The sequence below is a fragment of the Typopeltis vanoorti genome, chromosome 16 (genome assembly GCF_054136105.1).
Source record: "Typopeltis vanoorti isolate ZY-2024b chromosome 16, IOZ_Tvanoo_1.0, whole genome shotgun sequence".
Taxonomy (NCBI): Eukaryota; Metazoa; Arthropoda; class Arachnida; order Uropygi; family Thelyphonidae; genus Typopeltis; species Typopeltis vanoorti.
The window spans coordinates 1,391,412-1,418,418 of record NC_143564.1 but is presented as its reverse complement, the minus strand read 5'-3'; the positions used below and the strand labels follow the sequence as shown (position 1 = coordinate 1,418,418).

General features: G+C 37.3%; 1 protein-coding gene across 1 annotated transcript in view; it reads left to right on the top strand.

Moving 5' to 3' along the window:
* The first annotated feature begins 9,476 nt into the window (after positions 1-9,476).
* Positions 9,477-27,007, top strand: part of LOC150097827 (isobutyryl-CoA dehydrogenase, mitochondrial-like) — a 289,762-nt gene continuing 272,231 nt past the window's right edge. The window contains exon 1 of the mRNA XM_090406597.1: positions 9,477-9,592. Coding sequence (XP_090262723.1) covers positions 9,511-9,592 — 82 coding nt within the window. The 5' untranslated portion in view covers positions 9,477-9,510. The remainder of the gene's footprint in view (positions 9,593-27,007) is intronic.

Genomic DNA, 27,007 nt, shown 5'->3' with positions numbered 1-27,007 from the left:
TTTAAGTGTTTTAGTATAGAAGGACGTAGATTAGTTGAGTGTCTTTTTATGTTTTGGTCTGATTCCGCCTATATCTGGTCGTTTGTTAGGACTAATATGTTCAATTGCATCAGCAAGTTCTTTTTTGTTTCTGTGGGGGAAGGGAAGCCCAATTGACCGGATTGCCTATTGCACTAGTGGAGAATATTTCTTTTTGTGTGAAGGAAGAAAGTTTCCTGCAGTTTTTGGACAGAATTTACGAAATGCTGATTAAAGTTGTTTGCTAAGTGTTTGAGGGATTGTGTGTGTGTGTGTGTGTGTGTGTGTGTGTGTGTGTGTGTGTGTGTGTGTGTGTGTGTGTGTGTGTGTGTGTGTGTGTGTGTGTGTGTGTGTGTGTGTGTGTGTGTGTGTGTGTGTGTGTGTGTGCGTGCGTGCGTGCGTGTGTTTTGTCTAGCATTTTATCGATCAGGAGGCAGGTTTCCTTTATTTTGCTCTGCGCTGTCGTTGATTTGTTTCTGTAATAGTTTTTTTTCTTCGGTTCTAATCTGTGTTGTTAAGTAATTCCGTTTTGTTTTGTATTCAGCTTGTGAAACTGTATTGTTAGGTGACCTCTTAAGTTGTTTCCATACAGCATATTTTTGTATATATATTAATATGTTTTGTTATCCATTGATGACGCCTAGTTTGGGAGTATATTTTTTATTTTTGCCATTACTTTGTTATCTATTTTATTAAATGTAAGTTTAAGGTTAGTACATATATTATCAGAAGAGTGTGAAGATGCTATCAGTATCCAGTCTCTTTTTCTGATTTCATCGTTTACTATAGTTTCGTTTATGATGATGATGTCATGCTGTTCTGTAGTCTCAGCGTGTTTTAAGGCTTCTGGTTTAGTATGCAGCTGTAGTACAGTGATGGAATAATCTACCAGTTTTCACGTTAGAACGACTGCTGTATAGCTGTGTGGAGGGGTCTGTGTATTTATGTGGTCAGTACAGGTGATGCATATATTTTCTACATATTCTAATTTATAGTTTATTTCTATTGCTTCTAATTTATGCTTGCTAAATATTATTATACCCTCACCTCGTTTGCCTCTTCGATTGTTGTGGATACTTTTGTTAATACTGAAATATCTATATTGTCTATACCTTCTTTCAGATAAGCTTGCATGCTCAATCAGTATTTTTGAATGCTAGTGATATAGGGAATATATAGTACTTTTTTTTTGGCCAGTCTCTTGTTTCCATTCAGCATCAATTAATGGACCAAGGAAGATTTATTGTAAGAAACAAAGTTTCTTACAATAAATCCTCTATTGTTTCTTAATGCTTAATGCTATTGTAAGAAACAAAGTTTCTTAAAATAGCAGTCTAAATTGGCGACTGTTCTCGAGGATTGTACAACTGTCGAACAACGTGCTGTGTTATAGAACAAAGGGCATTCTGAAACGGATATTCATAGAGATGTATCCTGTTTATGGTGAGATGGCGATAAAAAACGTTGATGGCGTTTATTTAGCTATCGGCGGGAAAATGTATGCTTATGGTCTTTTGGGATTTGCTGTCGTGTTGCATATTTTATGTGGTCTGGTTTGTTTTGGAAAATAAACCAGTGTTGCTGGTTTATTTTCAAAAGTGTAGGGAAAATGCGAATTCCACATCATATTATGAAAATTTTTTGAAGCTTCCGGAGGCACTTCGAGGAAAAATGTCCATGCCTACTTTTGCATTGAATGAGTAATACCACTAATGAACAGCACTGTTTCATATCAACTGATATTTATAGGTCATATAAAAGTTAATAAGGGCCTGCTTTCACACCTTAAGTACCTTTTATTTTCATATGTTTAATTGGTTGTACTGAAGGAGAGAGAGAGAATTAAAACACATGAAAGCCGGCGATCCGTATATAGATACTTTTATTATGTGTAAAAATTAACCGATTATGGGTATTCATCTCTTGATCTTTTTTTTTTGTTCCCCCCCCCCCCACCCCTTTACTCTTGTAACTGTTTACCCACATGAACTGTACTGGGTTCTTTCAATATGTGGCAAGCAGAAGAAAGAATGCCCGGGCGGATGAAAATACTAGATTGGTAATTGCTACAGTGGATATGGTTGAAGTATTTAGTGAGCAGATTCTCATGATATTTCATTCTCATGAATGCTACTTCATGAGAAGCTCGAGTGCAGAGGGTGTGGTTGAGGCGGAAGTGATGGTGAATGCGCAGGAGATATGTGACGAATTAAGTAAAATTGCTATGTTCATAAGGCATTGGAATTTGACAGTACATCATGAAAGAATGCGTCAGGGAATTAGCGGAATCTTTGGCACACTCGTTTATCAACAGTATTCTTGCAATAGGGGGAGTCCAAGAGTAACAGAAAGAGGGTTAAATTGGTCCCCTTCAAATTTAGGCTACAACTTTTAAGCCAGCCTATGTATCTGGAGGTATTATTATTATTATTATTATTATTATTATTATTATTATTATTATTATTATTATTATTATTATTATTTTAACGGTGTCTCCATGGAGTCAAAAGACTCATCGCGGGAGACCCGACATTGACACACTAACCATTATTTACACAATACCTGTCATACCTCTCCTTAAATTCATTCACAGTTGAAGCATTCACAACCAGTTCTGGCAAAGCATTCCACCCATTCACAACCCTCCAAGTAAAAAATCTAGTCCTAACACCCTTGTTAACCACACTCTTACACAATCTCCAGGGATGGCCCCTCGTTCTCTCACATCCTGCATTGGTCTTAAGAATATCATCAGTATCAATCCTGTAAAATCCCTTTAACAATTTAAATACCTCTATCATATCTCCTCTCCTACGTCTATCAGCTAGTTTTTGGAGCCCACAGATCATCAATCTATCCTCATAGGGAACATCCCACAGACCTGCAACAATCTTTGTAACCCGCCTCTGAATCCTCTCTACCACTTCCGCATCACCAAGAAATCCTGGTGACCAGATCTGTGCACAATAGTCCAAATGCGGCCTTATTAATGCCTTATAGAGTGGAACAATAACTTCCCTATCCCTGCTTGTTAGTGTGTTCCTCAACAACCATGTAATTTGATGTGATGTTTTGGCAATCTTAGCAATATGCCCTTTAAACTTAAGTTCTCTGTCCACAATAACTCCCAAGTCTCTTGTCTCATCAACTTCCTGCAGTTCAGTTCCGTTAATATAGTAAACAGCATGCGATGTCATCCTCCCGAAGTGCATCACCTTACACTTAGCCACGTTGAACTGACAGCCATTTACCTCAGTCCATAGCGTCAGCCTATTTAAGTCATCCTGTAAAATATCCACATCATTTGAATTGATTATCGCTCTTCCCAATTTTGCATCATCAGCAAACAAGTGGATATTTCCATTCAAGGTATTTCCAATATCATTGATGCACAAATTAAACAATAGAGGACCAAGAACTGAGCCCTGAGGTACACCACTAGTCACTTGCCTTTTCCTGGACTCAGCTCCTCCGTAAACCACTCTTTGATATCTGTCCGCCAGCCATCCTTTAATCCAAATCACCATCTTCGGATCCAAACCCATTTGCTCTAATTTATGTAACAGAGTTCCATGTGGAATCCTGTCAAAAGCCTTTGCAAAGTCAAGCAGTATCACTGAGTAAGGATTTCCTTTATCCAACTCCACTGTTACTTTATTATAGAACGTAAGCAAATTACTTAGGCAAGACCTACCCTTCACAAAACCATGTTGCCCCTTATAAAGTATCATATTGCTGTCCACCCAGTCCTGAATTCTAATTTTAACTAATTTCTCCAAAATCTTAACCACCACTCCAGATATATTGATTGGTCTATAATTTGCAACATTAGTCTTAGAGCCTCCCTTGTGCAATGGAACTATTTTCCCCTCTTTCCACTCTATTGGCACTTTACCAGAACTGAGGCTTAAATTAAACATCCTGGTTAGAGGAGTTGCTAATTCTCTTGCACATTCTCGTAACACCTGGGCCGATATGCCATCTAACCCAATGGCAGTGTTAGCATTAAGGTTCTTTAATATATTAAACACCTCAATTTCATCTATCTCTATACTCTCATCAGTCAATGGCACATCTGACACTGCACTATCACTACGAAGATGGTACACTTTTGCGAAATGATCACAAAGCAACTCAACTATTTGATTAGCTTCAGTAATTTCCTTACCATCAACACTTTTTAAAGTAATCTTTCCATGGATATTCTTCCTTTTACTAGCCACATAGCGAAAGAACTCTTTAGGGTTTCTTTTGGATTCATCAGCTAGCTTCCTCTCATAATTAGCTTTGGCTTTCCTTACCATACAGGTTACTCTCTTTGCCTGTACCTTATATTGCTCATTGGAACGCTCATCACCTTTTTCTTTATATGCCTTCCACAACCTTTTCTTTATCTGCAACTCTTGTTTAATAGTATTAGTCATCCATTTTACTCCTACTCGATTTCTCCTTCTGACTCTGGGAATACAGTCTGATACAACTTTCTTCAAATACTCCTTGAGAATCTCCCACGCACCATCAACATCTGTCCCCTTGAATTTCTCATGCCATAATACAGCTGAAAGCTGACTTCTCAGCTTACCATAATCACCAGCCTTGTAATTCCATATATACCCATTCTTAATAGAATATTCAGTACGACTTTCAATCTCCCAGGTCAAGACCACATGATCGCTTTCCCCAAGTGGAGACATTGTAACTAAATTACTTATTGATATGTCCTCCGATTTTATGACCAGATCTAACACTCTAGAATCTCTTGTCCCTTCCATCACATGCTGTCTCAGGTAATTATGGTAAGGTGTTATTCTGTATGACGGTATGGTAAGGTGTTATTCTGTATGACGGTCAGCAAGGGTTTGTTAAGAAGAGGTCATGTTTTTGCAATCTGCTTAATTACTTCAACGTGACGAATGCAATAAGGGAGGTGCATATACATTCATATACCTGGATTTTTCAAATGCCTTAGATAGATTGCCACATGGCAAGCTGGTAACTAAACTGAAACAGATGGGATTTTATAAGAGACTAGTGAGTTGGAAAGCTGACCGGCTGTCAGGTAGGTACTGTACACAGATTTGGTCTCCTGGTTTTCAAGGGGATGAGAATATCTTAGAGCTGACATAGTGAAGATTCACGACGTCAGCGAATCTGGAATGTGGAACATAACAACGGATCGAGCTAGTGCAATTCGCAGAACCTTGTGAACAGAAGAAGAACAAGAGACATGATTGAGGGATATGTTAGTGAGGGTTTGTTTTCCATCCCTGGAAGCCATATAATGTAAATAAGTGCACAGCAGATTCTTTGCATGGAGGATGGTTGAGTGGAATGCATTGACTGAGAGTGTTGTGAGTGCAGAAACTGTGAATGGATTTAAGGCACTGTTTGACGATCTTTTTGCGTGAGAGTGTGAACCTCCCGCTTTAAGTCATTTGACTCCTTGGAGATCTGATGTTAATAATCATAGCAATAATAATAACAACATTAATGTAATAATATCAGATGAAATCATATTTTATTATTAGATGAAATAAATAATAACTAATAATAAAGTTATTAATCTAATAACTTTGTCTTCTAGTAACTACTAACTAGTAACATTACTGGCTTAACGGGTGAAGCAAAAGCTTTTCATATTCCCGGCTATCTTAACAGAGACTGTGAGTAGAAAGAGTTTATGAGCTATATTGCTCGCCCTGATTGGGCTAGGAGATTAATCCTCAGTGAGGGGGTTTAGGATGGCTTTAGGTCTTTTGTGCTTAGAATAGTCCGTTGCATCATAGTCAGCGGCCAGTTGGATCAGTCTGTTAGGATGCACAGTTGCCTTTGAAAAGAATTTGGTTGCTATAGTCCGCATGAAGGTGTAAATATAGGGGACCTCCGTGTCGCGGTGCAGTTGGACAGTTCGGATGAACCATGGAGCGCCCGGGATCATTCTAAGACACTTGTTCTGAATGCGTTGTAATTTAATGATATTTGAGTTTGAAGTATGGCTCCAGGCCGGTGAGGCATAAGTGAGTATTGGACGAACCATCAGTTTGTATATGAGAAGTTTGATTCTGGTGCTCAGTTTGCTGTTTCTGTTTATTAGCGGATAGAGCTGGGCTATGGTTTTGGATATGTTTGCACAGAGAGTCTTGATATGGGAGTTGAAAGTCAGTTTACTGTCCATTACTACACCAAGGTACTTGATCTCTGTTTTCCACTGAATTTTTGTGTTAAAGAGGAGAATATCTTCTTTGGGAAGCACTGATCTTCTAGAGAATAAGACAGCTACGCTCTTCTGAGGATTCACCTGGAGACGCCATTTGGCAAAATATTGCTCTATTTGCAGTAGGTTTTCTTGCAGTTTCTTGATGGCTAAGTGAGGCTTTAATGATCTGGCCAATATCGCTGTGTCATCAGCATAAAGAGCTTTAATTGAAGATAATGGGTTGTGTGGTATATCATGCAGGTATAAGAAGAATAGGATTGGTGCTAGTAAGGACCCTTGTGGAACTCCAGCCAAGATGTGTTTCTGTGAGGACACTACTCCACTTAGTCTCACTTGCATGTGCCTATCGCAGAGGTACGTCTTGATGAGTTGAATGATTCCGATTGGGATACCGGATGATATAAGCTTATATAGTAAACCATAATGCCAAACCTTGTCAAATGCACTGGCTAAGTCTAGGAAAACAGCCCCAGTGCATTGGCGCCAGTTAAAACCTGTGATGATATGTTCCACCAATCTGTGTATTTGTTGTGTGGTACTATGCAACTGTCTGAAACCAAACTGCTCCTCAGGCAGGATGTTTAACCGGAGTACAGAATCTTGAAGCCTAGTAAGAATTACCTTCTCAGCTATTTTTCCGAGATTAGAGATGAGACTGATTGGTCTGTAATTCTGTGGCAGAGTGAGATTCCAGGTTTATGAATTGGAACAATGTACGCCAATTTCCAGTAGGAAGGGAAATACTTGTAGTGAAGTATGGAGTTGATTATGTTTGCCAAATGAACAATAGCTTTGCGAGGTAGAAGTTTTATTACTTTGTTGGAGATGCCGTCGGGTCCAGGAGCCTTTTTATTTTTGAATTTCTGAATAATAGCATATATTTCAGCAGGTGAGGTGGGTGTGATTTGAGTAGAATGTGTGGGAGCAGACTTGAGTGAATATCTGACATTACGGTGTATCTTGTAGATATGACTAATGTCAAGGTGACCATATGCGGGTTTGCATTGATTTTCAAGATGATTCGCTATTGCCTCAGCTTTATCAGCATCGGTGTGGATGAGACCTGAATCTGTTTGCAGAGGGGGAAGAGGTTTATTTTTGTTCTTGATCTTTCGGATAAGATTCCATACAGAGTGGCTGTCAGCGGAGATGGAGGTCAGTTTTTCTTCCCAGAGTTGAGTTCTATGAGCTGCGAGTGCATCTCTCACTGCAGAATTTAACCTATTTAAGATTCGTTTATCTTGTGGCGCCCTAGTGTTATGATATATTTTTCTAGCCTCATTTTTTCCCCTAATCAGATTCATAGTATCTTCAGGCAGGTGGTTGGACTTGTGGGTGGTTGCAGGGGTAGTAACTGCTGTACAGGCTGCTGTAATCTGTTCTGTTAGCTTTTTGACAGCTATGTCAATTTCCTCTTTTGATTTAATGATGGGAACAGGTCCAATATATTTCGGGAGCATCTTGGAGAGCCTTTCCCAAGGAATAAATGAGTGAGGGGATGGGGATAATTTTTCAAGATTTCCTAATTTTAACCGTATTGGATTATGATCTGATGATAAATCATTGATTGTTATTAAATTGTATTGGAGTCTGATGTGCTGCAGTATGGCTATGTCCAATACATCGGCCCTACCAGTGTTGTGATGGGTGGGATCAGCAGGGCCTATTACGTGAAGGTTGTTGAAATCAGCATAGTTCTGTAGTATCTGTCCATTTTTGTTAGTGGAGTGGCTATTCCAGGTAGAATTCTTGGCATTTAAATCCTGCCACAATGGTAGGCTCTCCAGTGTCAAATATGGCGTTCAAATCAGAAGGTAGTAGTGCTTTTTGTGGTGGATGGTATGCTGCAAAAATTTTTAATTTACCTACTGAGCTCGTGAGAATCTCGATGCCAGTGATCTCAAGATTGGAGGTAGTAGGAATGTTTATGGAGTGATGAGAGATAAAATTTTTGATGAAAATTGCCGTGCCTCCACCTCTGTGGGTTGATCTGTCAGTTCTATACGACTGATATCCATAGATTTTGGGATTGTCTGCTGGTCTCAGATGCGTTTCATTTATTAGTAGAAGATCTGGCCGATGTCTGTGGGCAAAATTTTGGAGTTCTAGGATCTTATTTCTTAAGCCGTTTGCATTCCAGGCTATTATCTCTAGGGCGTCTGGTTTTAATTTTTTACCGTTCATTAGTGAGCGCTGAAATGATGACTTGAGTATCTTTTAGAAATCACTTTGTCTTCTTTTTAGTGCTTAATTATTTATATATTGTATATATGGGTACATATTGGGTATATTTTATATGGGTACCCACTCGGTCTCCAAAAGTTAGATAGGCCTAAAAACAGCCTCGCCTACTCCCTATAGATACGGGAATGAAAAAGTGTTAGCTGATTTTTAAAAAAATTATTATTATTATTATTACGTGATACTTGCAAGTATTCGTAGCAGGAGGTAAGATCCTCTAGCTCAGCGCTATAGATAAAAGCCCTTTGGGCAGAAAGGCCTGGGTTCGATTTCCGTACGTGACAAAAGGAACATTTATCTGGTCTCTTTCTGCTAAAGAAGGTAGGGTTTTTTTCACCCAGAAACTCGGGTTTTTCGTCCCCCAGAACATACAAACTTAAGAATTCTCCTGAGTCCGGTTAAAAGGGGGGGGATGAGATGGTGCCGAACCACCCCGTAAAAGAGGCTTACGGCCTCTTTTACGGGGAGTATCATCTTATCATCATACGAAATAAATAAATAGTAGGAGGTACTGTAATTAACAATATCCTGTCTGTGTTCCAAAAACGCAGTGTCACTACACATATATTCACATCGCCATCCGCCTCTATTAACGGTATTCATCTGTAATTTGCGCCTGTTCGCCGATTTGTTTGTATGATGGATTAAAACCCCGTTTCCGGGAGAATAAACAATACTATATTTGCACGAGATCGGCCAACTCCTTCAGGATGACATTTCCATTTAAAGATCCCTCTTATCACAAAGATATAAGAGCAATATCACCTCATTCGTTTAGTTATGCTACAAAGGTCCTTATTTAGCTCTTATTTATTTTATTTAGCTTTTCTTCTACTGATGTAACTTTATTTCTTTCTTCTCATTCTTTTATATTTTTCTTGCTAGATATCAATATTAAAAAAGAAAAGACATAACGAATTCAAAACTTAACGCCGCACTTAATATCAAAACAAAACAACAACAACAAAAAACGTTACACGTACGCCACGTGCTAGTGAAGGCAATTCGCCACTGATGCTGTGTGCGTCGTAATAATGTTACGTATAGGAAAGTTAGTTTGTAGTTGGCGATTAAAATCGTTTATCACTATTCGTTGCCTGTCAGAATGCATAGATCGTAAGTTTTATCCTCTCGCCAATTCGGTATAATATTATGATTTTTTTTTGCACTCTCACCACGTGAAATTTTTTTTTGTTTGTTTAAATAGTTAAAAAACGCTTCAATAATGAGGACAACTAACCTCCACGTTTTCTAGCTAGGCGCACATGTGAGGTTGGGGGTTCACAATATTAAGAAGTGATAGTGTATTATCTCGATGTGCTGGTTTTCACTTATTTTCTCTTCGTAGCCTCCCGAGTCATTTTTGCTTGTTTTTTATGTACAGAGTCATTTAAACGGGGATAACTATTTATGTTGACCAAGAAGCTACAAACTGCTAATGAACACCCTTTCACAATGTTGAATCAACCTGAAAGCATACAAAACTTATCTGATGAAAACTGAATGAAAGATTTGCGTTTCATGCATTGCAAAGCAATATCGGAGATTGCTAATTATAACAACTTTTTTTTTGAGTGTCCACTGTAATCAGTTAAAATGAAATAATTAGCTGATAACATCGTTTTGCCAGGAAGGATGAAGTTCAGAAAAGAAGGAGCAAGGAGAATATAAACGTATTAAGAAATAAAGCTCATCCACTCTAATTTTGAACGATTAAGCAATGGTTGCTGAGAATTTAATAACTATCTTGCGAGCAGATATATAATCGGTCTTTGAAAGAGGATATACTCCCTGTAAGGCAAGTTGTGATATATACAGGACGGTGGAATTCTTATTTTAAATCATTCGGCAGTTGATAAGGCGAGAGGATGAACTGTTTGTCAGGGTTAAGGAAACTTCTTTGGACATTCATATAATCTACGATCGTAAATAGTAACTTCTGATTAGAACACACAGTTAATTTGTGACTTTAAGTGGAGAATTATAAAGCAGTTAGTTTATCAGTTTATAGACAGAAGTAATAGAAATGTTAATTATGAATTTTATCAGGATCATTGATAGGAATCATCATACATTGAGCAGTGCTCAACATGATTTTCAGGAGATATATTACAACAAATTCCTTTTTTTTTTATTTTTAAATTATTATTATTATGATGAAGAGGTCTGGAGGGGAAAAATGGACAATGATATTGAGTGTGATGCTAGTAGGTATTGATGAATACCTAGTGAAAAACAGTACGAAATTTATTGATCAACAGACATTACCAGGTAATGTTTAGAGGGGAATTGTAGTGAGATAATGTGAAGTCAACTGGGGCTTAGTGTTATTACCTTTATTGTTTAATAAATTCAAGCATGTTTAGGTTCAGATTCTAATAGAAAAATATCACTTTGCTGATGACTTCTAAGTAATAACTACAAGATGTTAAGTTTGGGCAAAAATAAATAGCGAAAGGAAGTAGAATATATAATATTTTGTAGTATTTCTGGATAGAGAAGTGAAGTTCAAAGGATATATTACAAAAGTGATATGATTTATTATTATTATTATGTGACACCTCCAGGGAGTCCAAAGACTCATCGAGGGAGAGCACCTACTCTACAACTCTCTGTCTCCACCAACCACACCAACACCATCTAACCACCCACCCACCACTAGCATTTCCAAAGACAATCACAAACATCCATACCCACGGCAGGATTTGAACCCATAGTTTTTTGGCTGGAGAGTGGATACATATAAATTGTTATGAGGAACTTAATAGATAGATATCCAGGATATTTTTCAAAGGGTTCAAGGGAATAGGGAAAAGAGGTCATTCTTAGAAATTGTATAAAGGTGTGGTGCATAAACAAGTTTGCATGGAGTGGTAGGTGAGGGGGAATGCTTTGCTGAATAAGTTGATAAGTGCACAGACATTGAACCAGTAAGATGAGGATGTGATACACATTATCTCTGTTAGACTGCAGCTTATTGTTGCCTTCCTCAATGAGTCTTGACTCCAGGAGGTGTTTGTATAATAATAATAATAATAAACATGAGGATAAACTTGAATAGCAAGCACTTTCATATAAAGTAAAGCAGGCATACATTCAAATGGGAAATTGAAAAATGAGACTGCCTATTGTATCACAGAAGGTTTTACTAAGGAAGAAGCGAAGAAATTTTTCAAATCATTACAGAAAGGTGGGGGGGGAGGAATAAAGTGGTCCTTGTCTGTCTAACCAGCTAAGTATGAAATGAATACTAGACATATAGATAGCTTTGGGAAAAATTTGAAGATGAGTGTAGCTAAATAAGTACCTGCTGGATTTCTGTTAAGGATGTGGACTAGATAATACTAATACCATGTTCTAACATAAAGATGAACTTAAATTTACATGGAGAAAAGACACAAAAGCTCATTAACTTATGTTATTACTGATTGACACAGGATATTTATTATTATCATTATCAACAGACCTCAATGGAGTCAAGTGACTCGTTGTGGGAGGTCCCACTCACATGTACAGCTCTCAGACATTGCATTCCAATCACTCACAACTCTCCATGCAAAAAATCTACTCCTCATCCACCTTGCCTACACCCACATTATACAGCTTATAGGGATAGCCTCTCATTCTCCCCCCCCCCCTTTCTCCAGATATTCTATGAAAATTTTTCCTCTCATCCATGCTAATCTGGTGATTACCCCTTACCAACTTATATGTCTCGATCATGTCTCACCCCTCTTCCTTCTATCCATTAGGCTCTGTAATTTGCATTCTCTCAATCAGACTTTATATTCTACATTCCATAGACCAGAAACCAACTTAATAATCATCTCTGGATTCTCTCCAACAACTCATCATCCTTTTGAAAACCTGGCGGCCAAATCTGTGTGCAGTAATCCATATGCAGCCTGATCAAAGTCTTGTACAATGGAATCAAAACATCCTTACTTCTACATGCCAGTGTTCTCCGCATCATGCCCATAATCTGCTGTTCATCCTCACAATTTTAGCAAAATATCCACAAAATTTCAAGTCTCTATCCACCACAACTTCCCAAATCCTTTGTCTCCTTCACCTCTTCCAAAATATCCCTACCAGTTTTATATGCTGCATCCCATCTTTGCTTCCCAAATTTTCAAACCTTACACTTTGTAACATAAACTAACATCCCCAACACACTCTCCCATTCACACAGTCTACTTAGGTCCTCTTACAAAGCTACAACATTTGTTCTACTTCTCATAACTCTTCCCAACTTTGCATCATCTACAAACAACTACATATCACTATTGAAGCCCTTTCCAATGTCATTTACATACAAATTAAACAATAATGACCCCAAAACAGACCTCTGGGGTACACCACTGGTGACTTTTGTCTTCTGGGATATCAGACAGCTCTCCAATCCAACGCATTAATCTACTATTCAACTTCATCTGTTCCAGCTTAACTACTAATTTGTTATGTGGTAATCATAATCCATTCAGTTCTGAATCCTTTTTCTCACTACCTTCTCCAACACCTTAACCACAACTCCAGACAAGCAGATTGGCACCTGTAATTAAAGCCTTTTTCTTATCACCTCCTGTATGAAATGGAACAATTTTGCCATATTTTCATTCCTTTGGGACCTGATCTAATTTAAGATTTGTGTTAAAAATGTAAAAGATGTTGTTAACTCCCTGGAACATTGCATCAAGATGTGGTGATATACCATCAGGTCCCATGGCATTGTTGACATCAAGTTAGTCAATTCCTCATTTATCTCCTGCTCGCTCACCATCAGTGGTTCCTCTCTGATTCCCATTGCTCTCAAGTTCTGCATTATGTTACACAAAGATGAAATATTTTAATGAACTGCTCATTTAACACCTCAACTATATCCTCTTCAGTGTTTATCATTTTCCCATTATCACTGACCGACGTCATCCCCCCCCGTTTTTCCTTCTACTGGCCACATATCAAAAAATCATCATAGGATTTCTTTTTAGTGTCATTTGTAAACTGCTGGCTGCTCATACTACATTTTTGCTACCCTTGTTATACAGCAGGGACGAATGCTGGTCTTGAAATTCATGCTTGCTCTTGTTATCATTCAGGGAGTGAGAGGTGTGATTGAAATCTGATTAGCGGATTAATGAATTACTGACCATTTAAAACTATATATTTAGAAATTTATGTACATTTAATCATACAAATGCAACATTATTATTATTATTATTATTACCACCCCAAGACTTCATGGAGTCAAAGACTCATCTAGGAGGTCCTTTTATCACACACACACTCACACAGCTCATCATACCGTGTTTTAAACACATTCAGATGCTTTGCAGACACCACATTCTCAGGCAAGGCATTCCAATCATTCACAACTCTGCACGAAAAAAACCTGCATCTCACTCCCCTACTCACACCCTCTTTATACAGTTTCCAGGGATGACCTCTGGTTCTTCTCTGATCTCCCACTATTCTCTGTAAAACTTCTCCAGTATTGATCCTATAACAACCCTTACCAACTTGTAGGTCTCTATCATATCTCCCCTCTTCCTCCTGTCCACCAGACTGCAAATTACATCTTCTCAATCTTTCCTCATACTCGACATTCCAGAGGTCAGAAACTACCTTAGTCAGTCTCCTTTGGACCCTTTCCAACATCTCGTCATCCTTCTGAAAACCCGGTGACCAAATCTGGGCACAAAAGTCCATGTGTGGCCTAATCAAAGCCTTATACAATGGAACAACAATCTCCCTACTTCTACACGTCAGTGTCCTCTGCATCATTCCCAGAAGCCTTTATGTTGTCTTCACAATTTTGGCGATGTGTCCCCTAAATTTTAGATCCTTATCCACTATCACCCCCAGATTTCTTATTTCCTCTACCTCCAACAATATATTCTCACCAAGCATAAATTCTGCATCCCATCTTTGTTTTCCAAATTTTAAAACCTTATATTTTGCAACATTGAACTCATATCCCCATTTCCGTGCCCAATCACTCAATCTATTCAAGTCTTCCTGTAAGGCCACAACATCTTCACTACACTTCATGGTTCGTCCCAACTTTGCATCATCTGCAAACAACTGAATATCTCCATCCAAATCTTCACCTGTATCATTAATATACAAGTTAAACAGCAATGGACCTAAAACAGACCCCTGAGGCACTCCACTAGTGACTTTCCTTTTCCTGGATATCACTCCCCCATACACAACTTGTTGATATCTAGGCTATCTGAGATATCAACAACTTGTTGATAATCAGATAGCCAGTCTCCAATCCAATGCACCAATCTAATATCCAAACCCCATCTGCTCTAGTTGGACTGTCAACCTATCATGAGGTACTCTATCAAAAAAAGCCTTTGCGAAATCCAAGTATATTGCTGTGTATCCTTTTCCTCTGTCCAAGGAAGCAGTCACTTTATTGTAATAAGTAAGTAGATTACTAAAACATGATCTCCCTTTAGCAAATCCACTCTGTCCATCAAAGATAATACCATTGTTTTCAACCCAACTCTGGATTCTAGTTCTCACAAGCTTCTCCAACAACTTAATGAACAACACCTGACACACAGATAGGCCTATAGTTTGATGCTTGAGTTCGATCACCTCCTTTATGAAGTGGCACAATCTTGCCCTCCAACTGCTGTTCATAACTCTCTTTAGCTACCCTCACCAACCAAGTCACCCTCCTTGCTTGGTCTTTATAGACCTCATGGAATTGGTTATATCCAATTCTCTTATGCTGCCTCCACAATGCCCTTTTTCTCTGTATCGCATGCTTAATCTCTTTATTCATCCATCTCACACCCACCTTATTTAATCTTCTCACCCTTAGAATACATTTAGACATTGCATTTACTAAACAGTTTTTGAAAATCCCCCAAGCTGCATTGATCTCTTTTCCAGCTAACTCCTCATTCCATGCTACACCCTCAAGCTGTCTCCTGAGCTCTTCATAATCACCCCCTTGTAGTTCCACATATACCCTTTTCTCACAGAGGTCTTCACACTGCTGGCAACCACCCAGGTAATCACCTCATGGTCGCTCTCACCAATTGGTGGATGATTTAACATCTCATTTACAATTACATCCTCTGATGAGATGACCAAATCCAAGACCCTCAATCCTCGTGTGCCCTCTGTTACATACTGTCTGAGGTAGTTATCCCTCAAAAACTCAAGAAACTCATTTTCTTTACTTCCAGTTGCTATCTGATCATTTCAGTCTATATTGCCATAATTAAAATCATCCATAATGATCACCCATTTCTTATTTACTAGGCTGATTTGATTGTACATTTCATTATCACCACCATCCACATTACCTGGTTTTGAACAACATCCCACCAAGTATTTGATTCCATTCACCTCCATCTCACACCATACTGCCTCAAAATCACTGGCACTATTTCCCTCTATTTATTTTACAAATGATATTCTATCTTTTTCAATTTAGCTAATTGAATACAAATTCTACCCCACGGTTCTTCTTTATGAACTGATCAATAACATCGTAATAAAAAGCTGGTTGTAACTTAATTTTTCCAAGCAACACGGACACTTGTAAAGGCTGGCTGAAGCTCACTGGCTAGACTACTTTAATTGCGTATGGTCTGTGTTTAAGCAACAGAGTGATACAACGTGAAATGGCTATGCGCACATATGAAATCACAGTGCTGCTGCGAGGATCTGGAAACTCCTACAACCGAGCAAGCCAAGGTAGCTTTGACTAGACGAGCAAGCATCAGCCTTTGATACACAATGCAAAGCTCAATTATTGCTGTGCAAGCTTAAGACGTCTTCTGTCTACAAAAATAAAAGCCTAAATGGAATGCTTTTAAATGCATGCATTTACTAACAAATAAATATTACTTCTTTCTCAATTAATGATCTTGAATTCTCCATAGCAAGCATGGAGAATTCACCACTGTTACACAGGTGATTTGAAATAAGAAGTGGTTTATTTTGTTTCATTTAATTTCATGCAGGTAAAAAATAAAAAATAATTGAAAACATGAAACGAATGTCTTTTCAATAAAGAAAAATATGTAAAATAAGTTTTAAAATGAATGAAAGTTGAAGTTTCTAGATATCAGCTGTAGTGGTGGGTGAGTGAAACCCATTGCCAGAATTTGTTCTGGATGTGCAGAGTGTAAACGATTTCATTGTTCTGTATGATAGACATGTTGCTACTTAAGTGCATGTTCCCAAGATGATTCTACTGAAGCAACGGAGGCTACTTTAATAATAATAATAATGCTAAACATCCCTGTGAAAAAAAAATCACTCCAGAAATTTTAAAAAATCATACAAATATGAAAAATACAACAAAAAATAATAAAAACATACCCCCAAAAGCCAAAATTACACCAAAACTTCATCCCATAAAAAATACTTGCATCAACATCTGAGGCATTGCTACCAGTTATAGTCATCATACCTGATCTGCTTTTCCTAACCCAACAGCAGTTGGCATTTTGCATTGCTTACATTCCACTTCAGTTTTTCAAACTACACTTTGCATGATGCATTCTATAAAAAGGAAGGAATATATGCTTTTGTCAAATCAGATATTTCTTGCCAAAGGCTATCAAACCTTGTGCCCTTGTATGATATTGAATCTAATATCAAAATTGGAGATATTAATCTCATCTATAAAAGACATAACTGTGGTATAACTATAAACAACAAATCGCACATTAATTACTGTGGTTATCGTGTTATTTGTTGTTTGATATTAATCTCAGTTTTTTACTTTATGCAGTTGATGTTATACTCTTAAAGTTTATTTTTCACTTGGTTAGACTATAATAAATTTAGTTTAATCCTTTATCCAAGTGTGAGCAAACAAAGTTTGCGCCTGAAAGTATCTTCAGGACTGGGGTAAGGTGGTACAACGCCGGGCAACTCGTTGCAAAGGTGGAGCAAGATAACATCACTCCTATCTCAGTATCTCCCACAATGCAAAACACATCTCCTTGCGGATATGTATATAATGTTATGCATTAAGGGAAGGGCCACTACCCAGACTAGTTTCGACCTTTATTGAGGGCCTGGCTCCCACTGAAGAGACCTCAATAAAGGTCAAAACTAGTCTGGGTAGTGGCCCTTCCCTTAATGCATAACATTATATACATATCCACAAGGAGATGTGTTTTGCATTATGGGAGATACTGAGATAGGAGTGATGTTAGCTTGCTCCACCTTTGCAACGAGTTGCCCGGTGTTGTACCACCTTACCCCAGTCCTGAAGATACTTTCAGGTGCAAACTTTGTTTGCATACACTTGGATAAAGGATTAAACTAAATTTATTATGTTATACTCTTAAATAAATTCATTAAATCTTGGCAAGATTCCTTAACTAAAATGACTGCTATTATTAATTTGGCATAAAAATCAGCAATAAAAAGATACTGTGAAAATAGGTAGAAACACCGAAAACATCAGCTACTTCCTGCATTGGAAACCTGTAGAATAAGTAAAACATCTAAGCTATTTGAGCACAATTTTAGCATTAGTGTTGCTTTCATGGAATGAGAAGACTCACTGTGGTGGGTCAGACACTCACGTGCACAATAAGTATCATACCTTGCTTTTGAGACATTCAGTTTTGGGGCACTACCCACTATGGCAACACGTTCCATTCATTTACCACCCATCATGCAAAAAATCTCCTTTTCACTTCCTTACTCATATGACTTTTGTACTGTTTTCAGGGATGATTTTACACTTTACCTTCACTATTAAACAAGGTGATGAATTTACTGGATATGCAGATGCATATACAAGGGTAGTAAAACAAGAGGATATCCCTGGAAGCTGTATAAGGAGGATGGGGGCAAGAAGCAAGTTCTTTACATGAAGAGTGGAATGCATTGTGTTGTGTCGACTCTCCTATGTTTTGGGCCCTCTTTTATCTCTTATATTTATATATCACTCTATTCTATCTTTCTCTCAATAATTCCTATTTATTCTTTTCTTATTTCTTGTTTAATACCATCTACTTTAAACTTCTATCTCACTTAATTCAACTCAGGCCAAATCACTGACAAGAATGAAGCTGTTGGTTTGTGAGACAAAGAAAATGCAAATGGCAGATGCCTATTTCTTTGTCTCAGCACTGGTTCTAACTCCTTATTCAAATTCAGAGAAATTTATTTATTTTCACTGCGCCACCCTGAATCCTAGATTATACTAAACTTGTATGACCAAGGAGTTAGAATACAGTCAGCATTCACTTTTATCAACTATATTTTTCCAACTTGCAGTCATGACCCAATATTATCTATTTTCCCACCATTTGAGGTTTGCTAAATTTTATGAGCAAGTGCAATAGGTTCTAAGTTCAGGCAATACAACATTTATATTTAAACAAAACATTTTAATTTTAAGAAAAATACATATAATACACGTTATAACACTGAGTCAATCAAAGCTGGATAGAGAATTAGCACTCGTATATATAATTACTTTATCTTTTCTATAAATCTCAATCTGAGAAACATATTTAATAACATTTAATACACTTAGTCTCGTTGTGCTACTCTAGTTAATCAATTCCATTCTCAATATGAATCAAAATTCTATTCTCAGTTTTCTCTGACAATCCTATTCAATATATGTATAACAGACTCAATTAAGAACTCTAGTAATTCTCTCTCTCAAGGTTAATTCATGAAACAACTTTCTGTATCTCTTTCAAATTTAGTAGTAATTTCTAGATTCTATCTGCCACATAAACTTTACATACAATATTCTGTTTCACTCTCAATCTATCATTTTACTGTCCTAAGAGTCTCTCGTAGCACATACAATAAAATCTTCCTAATCATTTCCACTAGATAGAAGATATAAAATTTTTGCACCTTACCAATTGCTGGTATGTTACTTTGGCCGCTTCCTTATCTCGTCGGATATCTGCCTTCTATGACTACTTTACTTCACGCATTTTCAGGATGTTCACTACGGATTTCCCCTGTACTTCATAGTTGGATGTTTCTGTAGTCTTCCACAAATATAGTCTGCTGGGCTAGTTTCTGACTGGCAGGTTTCCTGGTCATTCTTCCGATATCTCCTTGAACAAAGGAAAACCACGTGGAGGCTCCACACCAGCCGGACCTACAAGGGCACAGGAACACAGCAGCAGGAAAACGTCTAAAAAGCACTTATAAGTGTCACGCCACTCCTTTCTCTTTCATCATCGATATCTACGTCATCTTTCTTCACGTCACACGACACTTAGCGCCGCATGCGGAATCCTCTCGTAACATACGGAGTGTAGCGGTGGAGGGGGGGGAGGCACTGTGCTTACTAATGGATATGCCTGTACACAGTATTATGTGTTTCTGAAGTTGGCCATTTTGCATTTTTGAATATTATTTCTCTCCCAGCAATTGTCAGGTACTTAGTATTTGAGACTAAGCAGCCATACATAATAAAATTTCACAATACAATATTATACAAAAGACATAAAACTAAATTAAGATTGCTATACAAGTGCTTATTCATTTCTGAAAAAATCATTACTTGCTCCAAGAGAGTGAGAACTATGTTAAGTCCGAGTGAAACGTAAATCTTCTTTAATATTTTGTTTCACTCCGACTTAACAATTGCCTGAAAGCATGGTGAGAAATTATGAATGAGCTTAATGCACAGTTTTTTTTTTTTTTTTTTTTGCATAAGATTGTGAACCTCCTTTGATGAGTCTTTTGTAATCTATTTCATTTGAATTTCCCATTTTTCTCTTAGTTTTAATTCACTGATTGTGATTTCTGATACTCAAACTGAAATGTCCTTAATAAATAATTTTGTTGTATAATGAAACCTGTGGAGCATTTATGACTAAACATACACACGTAATAAGATTTTTTAATAAGTAAATATTTCATCCTAAGTATCTTAGGACATCTTCAGTACAGTTAATTCAAACAATACTAGGAATTAACAGTTAAGGCGCATGCTTACAATGGAATCCCTCTATGCATGCAGTAGCATGTTATAGAAATAAATTAAAATATATCTGAACCCCCCCCCCCCAAAAAAAAAAACCTTGATTACATTAAAATGAGATAACATAAAATTATGTTACACACAATATTTAGGGTGACAATTTCCCAGACTTTAGGGATAGTAAGAATGTCATTACGGTTCAAATTAAGTCTGTGACGTAGGGCTTCAGCACTTTTTTTATATAAACGTTCATGTTTATATGAAGATTTATGTAGAAGTTTTTTTTTATTTTTTTTATGGATCCTATGGTTTGGATTTTCAATTCCATGTTGTGCGAGGCCAGATTTCTGCTGTTTGATGAGACGGATATGGTCTTGATGTTCAGAAATGCGTTTGTTGATGGAAATGCCTATCTGTCCATAGTAGGAAAATTTACAGGAGCATGGGACCTCATACACCCCAGGTAGCATAAGAGGTGAAAATTTGTCTTTAGGAGAAGGTAACCAATTATTGATTTGGTTGAATGGTTTGTAGGTAGCAGCCAGTTTATATTTCTTCAAGATTTCTGAAAAACGTTCGGAGATGCCTTTGACATATGGTGTGGGAATCCTACGGGTTCTTGTCTAGGTTGATGTGCGGGGAAGTGACTGATGATTTTTTGCATTGTTTTTGAATTGTATCCATTCTGTATGGCAGTATTTTTGATTATTTCCAATTCTTGGTTTAAATAACCTTCGGAGGAGCAGAATCTGTGTGCTCTGGTTACTAATGATTTAACGATGCCAAATTTCTGAGATGGATGGTGAGCAGAAGAATTGTGAATGTAGCATCCTGAAAAAGGACGAAATATCTACTTATCAAATACACACGTGGTTACGTGTGTATGTTTAGTCAAATAATTTATTAATTTATGAATTCCTAGTGAATGTAGAAGGTACACTAACTGCACCTTCTACATTCACTAGGAATTCAGCCTATTTATCAACTGCTTTGCTTGCAAAGCCTTCTCATATTCTATATTCTTTCTGCAGGTTTACAAGGATAGTCTCTTGATTTTGTTTTTTCCCTAACATTTGAAAAATGTTCATGTTGTCTAGCTGATTACAGTAGCTTTTGCTGGATTGCATTATCTCATCTTCTCTTTATGAGATGTTTACATTCCATCAATATGATATGGTTACTCATGTTTCTCAGCTCTGAAATTACCTTTGTCTTCGAACCTCCCCCCCCCTTGGATTTACTTCAGTTTTTCTTCAGCATAATCAGGCTCAGTAACATTTTAAGGCAAAGTAAACCTTATTTCATAAGCCCTAGATCTTTGTTCGATAATGTGGTTAATGCTGTTGATACAGAATGCTTATCAGTTGCATGTGCTCTTTGGCTGGTTTGTCTGTTTTATGGAAAGAAAAAAAAATCCATGTTTCTGGAAGAAAAAAAAATCTTTATATGAATCTTACAGTTCATTTTCATTTGCAGAATTGTAAATGTTCCTGTTTATTTTACCTAGATGATATTTGAACTTAGGTCTTATCACTAAGAGGGTGTCTATTGTCATTAACAACTGTACTATAGAGGGGCTCATCTTTCTAAGCATATCTAGAAGTGCATGTTTAACATTTTCTTTCCTATCCCAGCATCTTATTTCTTCCTACCCATCACTACCTTTCCAGGATGGTCTAGTGATATGTAAATTACTGTATTTTGAAACAAAGACCCTGCAAACTACTACTACATGGTTTGTTTTGCTTGTATGTTTATTATGATTACGTACTGTACATCTCCTTGGAGTTCCAAGACCTACTCTGGGAAGTCTAACCATTATTCACATTATTCATTCAATTTTTTTTCCTCTTTTCTGCCAGTTATTCAGCCAGTTTGTCTAATGCACAAGCTTACAGTCTGTTCTCTTAGGAAGCATTGCACAGGTTTGATATCATCTTGGTTATCCACCTCTGGTGCTTTTTGACTACATGCTCATCTCCCAAGAAACTTACATGATTAAATCTGAGCACAGTAGCAATAATATCAAAGCTTATAAAAAGGAATAATAACTTTATTATTCTTACTTACTTATCAATGAATTTTTCAACATTCAAGTTGTCCTTAGTGTTATTTCCCCCCCTTGCTCCTCTGAACTTCAACTCTGTCTGCTGTCATCCTCACATCTCTGGCTGAATCCATTTCCTTCCATGTAGTACCATGAATGCAATCACAGCTTAAAATCTTTTCAACTCAAAATGCATAAGTAGACACTTTGCATTGAATTGATAACCATTATTTTGTGTTCACATTGTCAATCTGTTTAAATCAGGGATCGGCAAACTTTTTAGACCATTGACCCCTTCATGGAATCCTTTATCCCTCATTGACCCCCCATCATGTTAAAAAAATGAATAAATGTTATCAATAATAAATTTCTCAATTTAAAAATAATAATTCCTCCACCCTTTTACTTCAATACTGCTTCTCAATAAGATATTTATAGAAATTTAAAGAAAATACTTAAAGAAATTTAGAAAGAACATTAAAAATTTACTTACATTTATTGATTTACTTGGAATGGTTAACGAGAAGGATGTGTTTGATGAATACCTGCATGTTTACTAGGTGTTACTCAAAATTGTTTTGAGTGTTCCTTGATCCCCCTTTTGACCCCTTGGATAGCCACATCGATCCCCCAGGAATTGATATTGACCACTTTGCTGACCCCTGGTTTAAATCATCCTGAATGATCTTTGTATCACATTTTCAATCTGTTTAAGTTATCCTGAATGATATTTGTAAATTATCTATATTGCTGCATTTCTTATCATTCTGAAGTCTCTCTGAAGTTAACATAATTAAGATGTGTAATATTTAAGGTATCTTTTTTTTTTTAAAGATATCTGTAGTAGTGGTGGGACTCCCACTCACAAATGATTGTAAATCTTTTTTACATTTAGTAACATAGGTAGATTTAAGGTCATATAATCCATAAACCTTGATCTGGAGACAAACAAACTTTTTCAAGCCACTTTAGGCTCGAAATTTTATCACTCAGTGTGACACCAGCAGAAATGGTTTTCAAGCCACTTCACGTGGCCTCACACTGAGCGATAAAATTAATCTACTACCTCAAAGGCATTTACAACCATCCATGTCCAGAGTGGGATATGAACCTGGCCTATTAGTTTGAAGGTGGAATGGATCCACTCAGAAAACCTAGATATTTGGTTGGAAGGACCTAGCATGAATTCTGTTAAAGACATCATATATATGGCATGTAAAACTGCAAGGGCTGGAGGTTAATAGTGCATGGTAAAGGAGCATTTGAAGGAGGTAATGGCTGACTGTATACCTAGAGTCCGGATAGTAAATCAATGGATGAATAACACCATTAAGCTTGAGCTGCAAAAAAAAAAAAGAAACAACTGTGGAGGGAATTTAAGGAGGAAAGGCGACATGCAGGCTCATGAACAGTATAAAGCACAGGCCAGAAGGGTAACGAGTGTGGTAAGAAAAGCAAAAGCGGATTATGAAAGGAAATTAGCCACATAAGCTAAAGAGAATCCCAAACAGTTTTTTCAATATGCTGCAAGTAAAAGAAAAATTGTATACAGCAATATGATTTTAAGGAATGCCAATGGCAGGGAGGTAACTGAATCAGTTGATATAATGGAATTACTAAGTGAGCACTTTGCAAGAGTAATCATCCAGGTGGTGATATTGCAGGAATGAAGGAACCAATAGCTTATACGGGAATTGAGGCGAATGAAATGGAGGTGAATAGTATATTACAAAACCTTAATGTGAATACATCTGTGGGATTGGATGGTATACCAGCTCAAGTCTTACGTGAAGCGGCTAAAGAATTATCAGTTCCCTTGACCATTTTGTTTAATTTGAGTCTCGGGTCCCCCCTTTCCACCCCCTCGGGTTAGTCCCGAGGGGAAGGAAAGGGAGAGAAAATAGTTCCACTGCATAAAGGAGGTTCCAAGACTCCTGTTGCAAATTACCGACCGATCTGCATATCAGGAGTCGTTGTCAAGGTTTTGGAGAAAGTAGTCAAGAGAAAAATATAGGAATGGATAGATGTAAATGGGATACTGTATGGGGGACAGCATGGTTTTGTGAAGGATAGATCATGCCTCACTAACTTGCTCACGTTTTATAACACAGGGACGACTGAACTGGATAAGGGTAATGGGTATACAGTGATACTGCTGGACCTTGCTAAGGTCTTTGACAGGATACCACATGGAATTCTAATCAGTAAACTGCAGCATATGGGGATGGATATAGGGTTGGTGAGATGGATAGGAGGGTGGTTGATGGAGAGAGAGATCAGAGAGTAGTTTATTCAGGAGTAGAGTCCAAAAGACGACCTGTGACTAGTGGTGTGCCGCAGGATTCTGTTCTTTCACCACTACTATTTAATTTGTTCATTAAAGATATAGGAAAGGATTTGAGAAGAACTGTTCATTTGTTTGCTGATGATACAAAGTTGGGTAAAGCAATAGTGAATGCACATGATGTCAAAATTTTGCAGGATGATTTGGATAGGTTGGAGGACTGGGCTAAGGTGAATGGATGTCAATTTAATGTGGCAAAGTGTAAGGTTATGCATTTTGGGTGAAAAGATTAGCAGCAGTATACCACATTGATGGAACTGTACTCCAGGAGATTGACGAGGCCAGGGATTTGGGAGTGTTCGTGTAGGGGACACATTGCAAAACCGACTAAATCAGCTCATCAAATCACTTGGTAACTGAAGAATACTTTGACGAGCATAGACAAACAAGGTATTTAAGCTTGATAAGACCATAACTTGACTACAATGCCCAGATCTGGGTGCCAGGGTTTCTTCTTGATGGGGAGGAGGTGGAGAGGATCCAGAGGCGAATGACCAAGATGATAGCAGGTCTATGGAATGAATAAGGAAACAAATCTTCAACCTTATGAGAACAGGTCGAAGATTTGTGGGTTACAGAAATTAGTTGATAGGCAGAAAAGGGGTGATATGATTGAGGCATTCAAATTACTGATGGGTTTCTATAAGATTAATTCAGAGGATATTTTTCAGAACAGGACTGGTGGTGGGAGGACTAGGGGGCCATCCATGGAAACTGGGCAAGAGTGTGATTAGCAAGGATGTTAGATCTAGGTTTTTTACTTGGAGAGTGGTGAATGAGTGGAATAAGCTGCCAGAGTCTGTTGTGGGTGCCATGACTGTGAATGAGTTCAAGGCAAAGTATGATAGATACTGTGTGGATGTTAATAGTTGTTCTTGACATGATGTTTAGGACCTCCCTCGATGAGTAAGGACTCCTTGGAGTTGCGTGTAATAATAATAATACACTGCTTGGAAAGCAGTGCAGTATATGTTACATGCAGATTGTGAAATCGCACAAATCACGGAATGCGCAACACTTTTGCTCATTCCATGAAGTGTGTAACGCGCTTGTACAGTTCGTGGGAATGTGTAGAATTTTGCACAATTCATGAAATGAGCATTACATTTTTAACATGTTACGTGCAGATTGTGAAATCGCACAAATCACGGAATGTGCAACACTTTTGCTCGTTCCATGAACTGTATAACGTGCTTGTACAGTTCATGGGAATGTTTAGAATTTTGCACATCTAAAATTTAACAGATATGGATGTTTAAAACCTAATCGTCACATATTATATAAGCCGTGGGTCGTGCAACTCATGCCAATGAGAAACTAACCTTATTAAATACGACGAAAGGAATTCTGATGTTAGGTACAAATTTACTGTAACACTTGACTAACTGGTTAGGATAGGTAGTTACAAAGAACTTGATTTTTCAAACAGCTACATTTCTTATTTGTACAATGTTTTACAAGAGCATGACCTACGGCTTATGTAATATGTGACGAATCATCACTATTAGGTAAATTGTGTAAATGTGTTTGTACCATCTTTTGATCGTAGTAGAGGAGATCCGGCAAACTTGATTGGAGTAGTTCTTGACAGGAAAGAAGGGAAATAGAGAATTGGCACCAAAGGTGGAGTTATTGAAAACTGGCTCGAGAGAAATTGTTTTGAAAAGGTTGATTTTTCAGGGATTATCTATAAATGAAGTACCAACTATAGACTTTGGCATGAGAGCTCTAGTTCGCCAACTTTCTGTTAGTAATGGACAAGTATTCAAAAGATGCTCTTTTAAAACATGTTGTACAAATAAGAACTGTAGCTGTTTGAAAAATCAAGTTCTTTGTAATAACTAACCTAATCTAACCTAACTCTTCTTGCCATCTGAACAAGTCTTGTGAAAATCCTTAATTATTGTTTACTTGTTAGTTGTAACGAAAGAAGTTTGGTAATAATATTTTTCTTGTGTTTTGTCAAAGTACACAACTTTGTAATATGTAATAAAACTTGTAATAAAATTTGTAATATGTAATAAAATAATTTTATTACATAAAATATTTTTATGTAATAAAAATTTTTGAATTAAAACCATTTTATCACTCTTCACCCGTTTGTCATCTATTTATATGCTGTAACTATGCACCCAGATCTAAAATCTAAAACCTAATCGTCACATATTATATAAATGCTCTTCACCA